Here is a 10,751-nt window from a genome sequence, read left to right as displayed (position 1 = left end):
CCCTTTGCCAGTAATCCAAAATTTTATAACTGACAACTAGATGTTGAAAATCTTTACATAACGATTGTAATCTAATAGAAGGACCCCCATTTGAAGATTCCTAAAATAATAACATGGGAATAAAACTCCTCTCTTCTGATGACCAAGAAACAGTGCTTCACTGCAATGTCTGTACAATGCTAAATTATTAATTATTAAACTACACAGAGAGCACACAGGGAGTTAAACTACAGGGTAAATATAGTATAACTAAAGGTAAAATATACTGTACAAGATATTCACCATGGATAGATAGCCAGAAGCTTGCAGGTTGCTTTTGGGAAGTGAGGGAAGGAGGGTTGATCCTACATCTTTGGTTGGCATAAAAGGGAAAGACATGTTGCTCTATATAAAGGCATACTGAGTAGCATTCTGTCACTAATGACTTGTAAACCCAAGTTAGAAGAAGCATAATTATACACCACCACATCACAGGTAGGTGCAAGGCTTTGGAAAACAGCATTAATGAAAACAATAACATCTGCAAACCTTATCAAGTGACAAATTTATGTAAAGCCCAACTGAAATCATATTGAGTCATCCCTTTTTGCAGTCAAAGATAATGTCCATGTATTTTTTAAATTACTGTTAATAATTTGTTACCATTAAAGGAAGAAAAACAGAGGAAATATTAGAAATGCCCCTTTTTCTTTCAGCAGCTGGAGGGGTGTGTCTGTGTTTGATTGACAGCAGCTGGCAGGTTGAGCCCCAGCAGGGTAAGAGAGACAAAGTAATCAAGCTTGCACTGTAGCTTACAAGCCATGGGTGGACAGTGTGTTAGTAGTGGTGTTAAAGAATAAGGCCTGTGTTAAGCTTTCCACATTTGTGAGTACGCAAGGGTCCGCAAAGCTCTGTGCGGACATCCATGGACCCTCTAATTTGTTGTGACCCCACGGTCTTATCACTACGCTACGAGAGCACCAACTACGCATGGTCTGCACCAAGCGGACTCCAGGGGGACTATAAAATAGTATAAGTACAAGTAAACATGCGTGGTGTCCACAGCTGTCTGTTCGCATGTTCGCAAGGGAGTATAATTGAGGCTTAAGGATCACATCAGCATCTGAAAAGAAAGAAGTGATTTTTTCTCAGGTACGTTTACATGCTGTTTAATGTGCTGCAGCTCAGCTAATTAGCTGTCTAGCCTGCAAACCGATGTTAGCAGTGCATCTTTCCCAGTTTTGGTTGTTTGATCAACAAACTAAGGTGCAGGACAACATGTGTTTGTAAGTTAGACAAGGCAGAGATTTTAGCAGGAAAGCTAACGTGGGTTGTTGTTCATAGTCCTTGGCCTTGTGTTGGTTAGTGTGAATGGCTACCTATGGTAGAACACTGACATTACTGCTTTATGCACATATGGTTTAAAAGAACATTTAATTGGCTGTATATAAACAAGTTCTCTGTCTACGTAGACAGAGATTTAATAGTATTAATGACAAATTAATGCAAAGACAGGTGGAGTCATCATGAAACAATAAAATATAAAATATAAATTTCCGCCTTTTGGTTTCTGATTTTTTTCTCAAAGGTGAACACAGTACCTGTGATTTTTATGCGTGCTGTAGCAGACAAAAATACATGCAATTTAATTTCACTTGGACTTTAAATAGACAACGTTTTGATCCCACTTTCAGTAATACAGCCATGAGTTTAAAGGCTTAGCAGATGCCAAAACACTGCACAGAATTTTACGAGACTATTAAGAAAGATTTTACAGTTATACACAGTTTTTTTCCTCGGACATGTAGGGCCTCCTGGGACTCCACAGATGAATTTGTTCATTGTATTATTTAAACTGAACTCAACTTCCCAGAACTCCTCAGGTCTCACACCTATGCATGAACTCCACCCAAGGACTCAACATCCAGCTTAGATTGGTCACTGTGTGCCCTATAGCCCATGATATCACCAGGTCAACAAAACCCCAGTGCTCCCTTTGTTTCCTCTCTTCCTCACCCTAGCAGCAGGGGCAGCAACAGCTCTTCTCTTCAGGGCTCTTTTGTCTGCAGGCCTGCTTGGAGCAGACAGCTGCACTTAACTCTTTCTCTCACCAGCAGTGATGTGAGAGCCTGCGTAAGATCAACAAATAGTGAACAAGTTTAATTTAATTTAGACTATTGATAGGATAATTTTGGTTGTAGTTATTACGTAAATTATTAATCAGAGTTTCAAATTGATAGTTAGTATATTTTATGAGACTGAATCAGTGAATTGGGTATCCCTTTCCTTTTTAAAGGTGATGCCCCGAGGTGTAGTCAATTTAAATTAAGTCCTATCACTTAATGTAATTATTATTTCTAATAACCAACACTGATAAACCTTTGCACCTACAAACCCTCTACAGTCACAAAGATCGAAAAGTTAACTGACTTATGTTGATCATCATGAAGCTCTGGTAGCTCTGAATAACTGGAGCTACTTCCACCTAACATAAAAGAATATAGAGCACTTTATTTTCAATCATTTCCATAAACATATCCTGTTTTTTCAAATAATCATGATAAGTGTTGAAGTATTTTTTTTTTTTTTTTTAAAAGAGAAATAATTTGGGAAGAGTAGTTGTGATATTATGAGGTGCTGACGTCCCTTGCTTGTGAATGAATCTGTAATTTTGACTGAATGTTGTCATGTGTAATGACGGTCTACAGCTCTGAGTGACTGTATCTGCCCCATGTTGTTTTCATTTTGATTTACCCATTTCATTTTGCATTTTTAATACTGGTTTATACTCTGTCAATCAGCTGGCAAGGCCACTTCAAACTGTTCCAGACTTGGAAAATCTAGATATGTCTATGGGTGTTTGTGTTACGGGGGTGGCTTACCTGATCTGGTTTCCTTGTTCCACTTCACACCTGTCTGCATTCATCTCATCAACTTGCAGTTTAAGTAACCCAGCTCTCCTTGCGCTCATCGCCAGATTGTTCAGCCAGCTCAGTGGTAGCTACTCTTGGCCGCTCAGTATTCCGTGTACTTGAGTTATTATTGTGATTTTCCTTTCATCTCGCTAACCCGACTTTTCCCGTGCCTAGGATTCCGGCGCCAGCTCCATCCATGCTGCCACTAGCCCACTCTTCAGCCATTCCCCACCATAGTCACCCAGCCACCAGACATTCTCTGCCATTCCAACTGCTCGACAGCCTGCCTGCCCCCTTGCTATCGACAACCCCCCTCCCTTCTTCCCTCAACTACCATTTTGCTTATTAAATTCTCCTTGTGTTATCCTACACTTTGTGTCCGTGCCTGCTAATGTTCCAAAGGAATTAGCCTTAACAGAGAGTGATCCCAGCTGTATAAATAACTTATAACAAATTAATTTACGGCTCTGAGCCTATCACACAATAGCCACATTTATGTGAAATATGCCGGGTTGAAATATACCAGAATTTTCCTTTAGTAATACACTTCTAGGTTTTTAGTGTGCTGATTGACTAACAAAGGATGTTGTTGGACAAGATCACATTCCATTGGGGCAAAATTTGAGCTTTTTGTTGCTGGACTTTCTTGTTTTGTTTTTTTTTTGCTGGACTCGAAGGACCCTGAATTTTTGAGGAGGCTCAAGGCGGAGGCACTGTCCTGCACATTATGGTTGCAAACATAACCACCCAACACACCACATCCAATTTCTACTTAAAAGGAACAAATGTGGCGTACTAAAGTAAATGCTTAACAGAAGCATCCAATGATACTGGGTGACCTATAACTCCAGAAAAAAATGATTTTAAATCAAAGTCTTACCTGAAACTGGTCTCTTGACTTCCAAGGACAGTGTCATAGGAAGGCTGTGCATTAGCTCACAGATTTCCTGGTAACTAGAGGAGCACACCAGCTTTTCTCCAATTTTTACAATCTCATCTCCAGGACACAGCTTGGCTGAAGATCCCTGGAAATACAATTAAGATCAAATTAAACTTTTAATTGAGGAACAGACTCACCAGTGCTCAAGACACAAATACCATTAAATATCAAATATTTTTTTATTCTTTAAATAATTCAAACTGAGAGATTCAGCATAAGGTCTTAAGTATCCATTCACTCATACTGCACTGGTATGAAGATGAAACCAAAGCAGACATACCCTTTCTGCTGCACCACCAGGCTTTAACCTAGTGATGACAACTTTCAGAGGGGATGAAATAATCTCCAGATCAAGCCCGAAAGACTCATCCTCACATCTCCTCAGCGTCACAGTGTCACCCACAAGCTCACTGGCATCTCCCTTCTTACTGTGCTGATGGGGTATTGACCCACCAGCAATCCTGGGGTTTCTTCCACACTGTGTGGGATGGGACAGGGGCTGGGATGGGGCCACGTGTGGAAAGGGCTCATTAACTTTAGACTTTTGCTGCTGGGGCAGGTTTGGTGCTTCAGTGCTCATCACACTTTTGACCCGTGTCACTGCTTTGTGCTCAAGCTTGGGGGAGCACTTTGACACCAACTGTCCATCATCTTGATTTGTATAGTTTTCACTAATGGTGGTCAAATTACTGGACACAGAGCCCATACTGCTTGCCACCCCTGCTTTGTAGTCAAAGGGGTAGTAGGTGGGCATAAAGGGTGACTCAGACTTATTGGTAATTACTTCCTCACACTGTGAAAAACTACCATAGAGTGGTGTTGTCAAATCATTGTTTGCACACCTCTGTAATTCCCAACCATCTTCACTGTCTCCATGTACATCTAACAGTGATGTAGTAGATGTAGTAATAACAACCGATGAATCATTTTTGGAAATTTGGGATGTTTGGTCATCATTGATGTTAACAGAGTCAGATTTTGTTGGTCTGTCGAAGCGCCGAGTGTTTCCAGTATTGTCTGAGTCCTCATCATCACTGAACTCATCTTCAAAGCACATCACCCGTCGCTGACGTTGAAGTGGGCTCCGCACTGAGGTAGGGCTAGAGACAGTAGTGTGCTGGAAAACTGCCTCTACATTAAGAGGGACAGGGGTCTTGTCTGGTGATGCGTTGTACAGAGGGCCACTCTCCACTTCTGTTAGTGAGGGGGTGAATAATGAGAATAAGATGCAGGTATTGTGTTTTATTCAAGAAGGAAATATAGTAATAAAAATTAACAGGTTAACAGATTAACAGTCATTTTCCTGAAATGAAAAAAAAAACCAAGCCACGTTTGGAAACCAACCAACTGCATTATGGCATGTGGAAAAAAAAGGTATACCTGATGGTAGATGAAGATACCAGATTATCACTGTCATTTTTGTCTTGATATGCTCATTTCAAAATATTATTAATTTTACAGTATCTTTAAGTAAAGTTTTACTCATGCTCTCAATTTTTAGAGGCAAGTAACCTGATAAGGTGGGTAGAGCCACGGTAAAGACCTTTCACATCTGGAGAATCTGGGTGTAAAAAAAAAATATCTCGGGAAGAAAAAAACTTTGACTTATATGAGCTAAAGTTCAAATATCTCTGCGAGCAAGATAAAATGAAAACCCTTTTTGTTGAATGGAATGTGATGATGGATGAGACCTTAGGTGCAAATATACCAGTCTACTGTGTGATATTATTGTCATCTGGACACCCTTAGGTCTTCCTCAGCATTCCCTTTTAACAAAAGAAACTGAATCATCAAAATTATTGCATGGGTTGCCCTTATCAGTATGCACTTGTGAGGCTGGTGCTGCTCTTTGATATTCATGGAAATTAATCTATGTTAATCCTTTGACCTTGGAGGTTTACTTTCAAGCCCATCCTTAGTCCTGGAGTAACTCAAATCTCTGTTTCGGATCTCGGTTGAGTTAATTCTAGACTAGCTAAATCCATGTCTGGGAATGCCATTGTCAGTTAATCTGGTTTAAGAGTCCCTTCACTCTAGAGCTAGGTTAAATCCCTGTCCAGGTAACCAGTCCTAAAAGTTTTCCCCGGTATTTAAATGGTTAAAAATGTACCATGTGACAGTGATGAGTTGACATCCATGGAAGCACTGCAACTCGGCTGGTGGAGAGCCTCATCACAGTTCAAGCCCATCGGCATGGACTCAGACAGGAATGAGTGGCTGGAAACGTCCTGTGAGAGGTACTGAGATAACTCTGTCTCTGTGCTCAGGGACCTCTGCTTCAAAATTGTGAAAATGGAAGAAGACAAAATCAAGGGAAAGGAAGATGAAAACCACATCCTCAAGTTTTTGAAGTAGTTCTCCATAATAAGCCATGCAAACATAAATTTGGCTATTTGAACAAACGAAACAGCCAATGAAAATTAATTAAGCAGAAAAGATGGTCACAACTGATGTATATGACATCCCTCAGTTTTACTCTATTTCACTGATCAACAGCTGTCAGTGGTAATACAGCAAGAAGGCAGGAAAGAAGAAGACTGTTAGCCAATGGATGTAAACAAGGGTGTAAAAAAAATGCAAATGTTCCGGCTTTGCAAATGTTTTTTATGGAGGAAATTCTTAAACACGTTTGCTGGGCCTAAAGGATACACAAAGTGTGTTTTGATGAGAAACAGTTAATTTAAATATGACTTTGCTCATATTAAGTCTTAACATGAATTTTCCCATTCTTTCTCCCTTTTTTAGCGGAGATATTTTAGATCATGAATATTTGGGATTTCATAAAACAGGCAAACAACATCTCTACTTAAACTTGTCTGCTAAATAAACTTTATTATGACTTTTAAAGACCTAAAATGCAGGTAAAATACAAATGCATTTACTTAATGCAAATTACTTCAACAATACTTAATAATAACAACGTTTTCCTCAGTTTTTTTATTTTGAAATAAGAGAAGAAAATAAGCATCCCTTTTGTGAATAGTTTTTAGAACAGATATGGACTGAACAGAATGTATGCACATTGTATGCCCTACATGATCCCAAGTCAGAGATAGCTTGCTTGGAATAATGCCTCAGTGACTGCCTGTTTGACAGATTAATACTAATTTACCAGTTAAGAAGAATTAAATAAAACCTAGAAATGTGTGTGTATGAACTAAACTATGATACGTGAATATTGAGTGAACACTTACTCTACTGCCAGGCTCAAGGAATCTCTTCATGGTCCAGCTGAGAGCAGTGGAGCCATCTCCCTGTCTGTCCTTCATCGATGGGTAGGGGCTCTTACAGGACAGACCTATATTCAACCATTGGAGTTAAAACCCAGAGAGATCAGGTACCCAGAGCATATAAAAACATTTTATTTGGGCATGCTGTTGAACTTCCTTAGTCTAATTATGGTGCTCATATTGTAACATGGACATCTGTAAAATGACAAATTCAACCTGTAAAATGACTGCAGTGCCAGCTGCAAATAAAAAAAAGAAGAAAGCCAAATGAAAATGTCAGTAAAGATATCAGACCTTGGGACGGAGATGAGTGTCTGTTCCTGCTCATTTTTTCTCTGTGTGTAGATCGAGCTATAATGTGATCCATCTCCTGTTCTGATACCTGAGAAAAGACATGGTAATGCAGGAGCTTTATCATAACTGGTTCAAAAATGTTTATTTCTTAAAAAAAAAAGAACATGTATTTGTATGTATACCAATACCAGTATTGCACATAACAGCAAATAAGTAGTATCTTATGCTCCCATTTCTCTTGATCATCTTTGAGATATTTCTACACCTTGATTGGAGTCCACCTGTGGTAAATTCAATTGATAGTACGTGATTTGGAAAGGCATACACCTTTCTATATAAGGTCTCACAGCTGGCAATACATATCAGAGCAAAAATCAAGCCATGAAGTTGAAAGAACGTCCTGCAGACCTCAGAGAAAGGATTGTGTTGAGGCACAGATCTGGGGAAGGCGCCAAAAAAATTTCCGCTGCACTGAATGTTCTCAAGATCATGGTGGCCTCCATGATTTTGAGGAACAACCAGGACTCTCCCTAGAGCTGGCTGCCCTTCAAACTGAGAACTTGGGGGAGAAAGGGTAAGAGAGGTGACCAAGAATACAATCGTCGCTGTCTGAGCTCAAGAGATCCTGTGTGGAGATGGGAGAAACTCCCAGAAGGACAACTATCACTGCAGCACTCCACCGATCTGGGCTGAGTGGCCAGATGGCTGCCTCTCCTCGGTGAAACATAAGACAAATGAAAGCCCACTTGGAGTTTGCAAAAAACCACCTAAAGTAATCTCAGATGGTGAGAAACATGATTCTTAATGTTAAAATCTTCATCTGAAAAGGAACTAGAAACTATAGCTGTCAAATAATTGTAGTGGAGTAAAAAGTACAATTTCCTTCAGAAATTTAGTGGAGTAGAAGTATAAAGTAGCATAAAATGAAAATACTCAAGTAAAGTACATGTACCTCACAACTGTGTTTAAGTACAGTACTTGAGTAAATGTAAAACGACCTTTCTACCATTGGATGTTGGTAGAAATATACTGTTTCATAAAAAAAATTAACAAATCAGAGTTGCAACATCATAGAGTGGAAAGACAATGTAACATTTTAGCTAACCATCATACGTAGTGAGCATCTATATAAAGCTTGTGATTGCACATCAATGTCTACTCTTGTCATTGTAGACATTCACATATTTACACTGAATGTTTTCTTTCATTTCTTTGATCAATTTGTCAACTGCTTGGTGAGGGTTGAAGATACAAACCCGGAATGTCTGAGTTACCAGCTCTGCCATGATTCAGCGAGCATGATGTGGGCTGCCCACATGGCACACACAGTCATGATGTACATGATGGGTGGTCATGTGACATGATGTCACAACTCTTGAGCCTTGGGATCTAATGTCTACTGTGTTATTCAGGGTGCACTGCAATGGTGGAGAGAGAATGAAGTGCACTTCAAGTTATTTGCTTCAGAAGCAAGAAAATATCTCTGCTCACCACCCTCCTCTGTATTAAGTGAGCGTGTTTTTGGTGGAGTCACAGTAATCTATGAGAGAAATAGGAACCATCTCACAGGAGAGCATTCGTAACAATGGTGCTTTCTGCACCACAACCTGGTGCTGTTGAATTGGGAGAACTGGAGAGTTAATGGTGACAGGGACTTTAGGAAGAATTGAAACATTAATTTAAGTTTTACTGGTTACCTCCACCAAGAAGGTTATGTTTATTACCTGCGTGTTTGTTGGTTCGTTTGTTTGTTTGTTTGTCAGCAGGATTACATAAAACAAGGGAAGGGGCATGGACAAGGGAAGAGTGCATTACATTTAGTGCAACCATAAATGCACCATCAGTAGCATCAGCCTGGACCTAACTATGTACATAAAAGCAACGTCTGTAGGGGCTCGGGCAACATACGGTAAAGGGAAAAGAACATGACAGCAACAAAAAGAGTGGACATTTGCACCCACTTCAAACATAACACAGCATGCACAACTTACTTGCCATATACATTAGATAGTCAGGTCTTGTTTATTCTGAATTGGTCCATGCCGGCCAAATATAGAGTATTTGGGACATCTCCTGGTTATTAAAATGCACAACATATTATGTAGGAGACTTGTTTTGGCTTGAGGTTTGAATAAAGTCTGTTGGGCGGCAGCAGCTTTATACCACTTATGAAAAGAGGTTCCATATATTTTCTTTATAAATGTATTTAAATGGTACTTTGCAACATATTATAAACACTGACTGTATAACACAATCTAGTACAACACTACCACGTGCCTACAAAATTACACAGCCAACGCCCTGAATGACAGGCACACAGAGAGGTCCAGTAAAGAGAATGACAGGGCCAGTAAAAAATTAAAAAACTGTATAGATTTAGTATAGAGTCCAACGGTCTTCCAGTCCATTGGACACGGGCTAGTCCAACTATGGTGGAGAGACCTCTGAGAGTTGAAAGGCATGAAGAAAGATGCAGAGGTTGCTCTGTTCTGCTTGACAGGTGGGTAAAAGTTTTACTATGTTTCACAGAGCCAATAGATCAGTAATGTGTGTGAAAGCTAATCCTAACTGGTTAGTTAGCAGTCAGGTAGCGGTGTCCAATCTGTGTGTCCGGTAAAGTTAAATTACTTGCCCATGGCGTTGGTGTGATGTTAGCTATAGTAGCAGGAGAGTTTTGAGGATTGCCATCTGCAGCTGGTGTGCTGGCTCTATGAAACCGTCCTCTCTGCACATTAACTTTGCAGCAGCAACTGTAGCAACAATTATTGAACCCACAACCTAGCTAACATTAGTTACATTACTTGCTGTCTCATTGTTTGCTCTATATCATGGTATTGGTTTGTAAACGTGCAAAGGGTTTTAAAGCCACAAAAAAACTAAAAACACAAGTTTGCTAGCACAGTGGGATTATTTGGTTTGATGCATAATTCGAAATGCTATGCCAGGTAACGTTACCTTTCTTGTTAGCTTAGCTACAGTCTAACTCTAACTAACGCTTCTGAAGGAGAACTGAAGGAGGGTTGTATTTGTTTTGCTGTTGAATTCAAATATGAATAGTCTTTCTGCAGAATCATTTACTCCACCTCTAATAATCATACAGAACAAACTAGTTAATAGTTGGTTTTGTAACCCAGTTGAACAGAGAGTTAAAATATAAATAAAAGAATATTAATTCAGTTTTAAAATAATGCTTTTATTATACTAAATTTGGTAGTATAATTATAAGCCTATCAAATTCTTTTGTTACACCAGGTCCTAACTTTTACTAAATTTGATGGGAGGTTTTGCAGCACAGTTTAGTGCTGGGAGATTTGAATGATATTTTCCCTCACTATATACCAGTTCTGGACCTCTAAATGTATTGTGTAGTTCATACCAATTGTTGAGTGTTGC

At 39.5% G+C, this 10,751-nt stretch overlaps 1 protein-coding gene across 3 annotated transcripts in view; it reads right to left on the bottom strand.

Moving 5' to 3' along the window:
• Positions 1 to 10,751, bottom strand: part of pdzd2 (PDZ domain containing 2) — a 90,062-nt gene that overhangs the window by 27,237 nt on the left and 52,074 nt on the right. For all 3 annotated transcript variants that reach the window (XM_040154734.1, XM_040154736.1, XM_040154735.1), the window contains exons 16-20: positions 7,359 to 7,446; positions 7,029 to 7,132; positions 5,945 to 6,110; positions 4,115 to 5,028; positions 3,775 to 3,919 (exon numbers count right to left, since the gene is read on the bottom strand). In XM_040154734.1, coding sequence (XP_040010668.1) covers positions 3,775 to 3,919; positions 4,115 to 5,028; positions 5,945 to 6,110; positions 7,029 to 7,132; positions 7,359 to 7,446 — 1,417 coding nt within the window. The remainder of the gene's footprint in view (positions 1 to 3,774; positions 3,920 to 4,114; positions 5,029 to 5,944; positions 6,111 to 7,028; positions 7,133 to 7,358; positions 7,447 to 10,751) is intronic.

This window comes from Xiphias gladius, chromosome 19 (assembly GCF_016859285.1).
Source record: "Xiphias gladius isolate SHS-SW01 ecotype Sanya breed wild chromosome 19, ASM1685928v1, whole genome shotgun sequence".
Classification (NCBI taxonomy): domain Eukaryota; kingdom Metazoa; phylum Chordata; class Actinopteri; order Istiophoriformes; family Xiphiidae; genus Xiphias; species Xiphias gladius.
The sequence above is the reverse complement of the archived record's forward strand: the minus strand, read 5'-3'. Positions and strand labels throughout refer to the sequence as shown.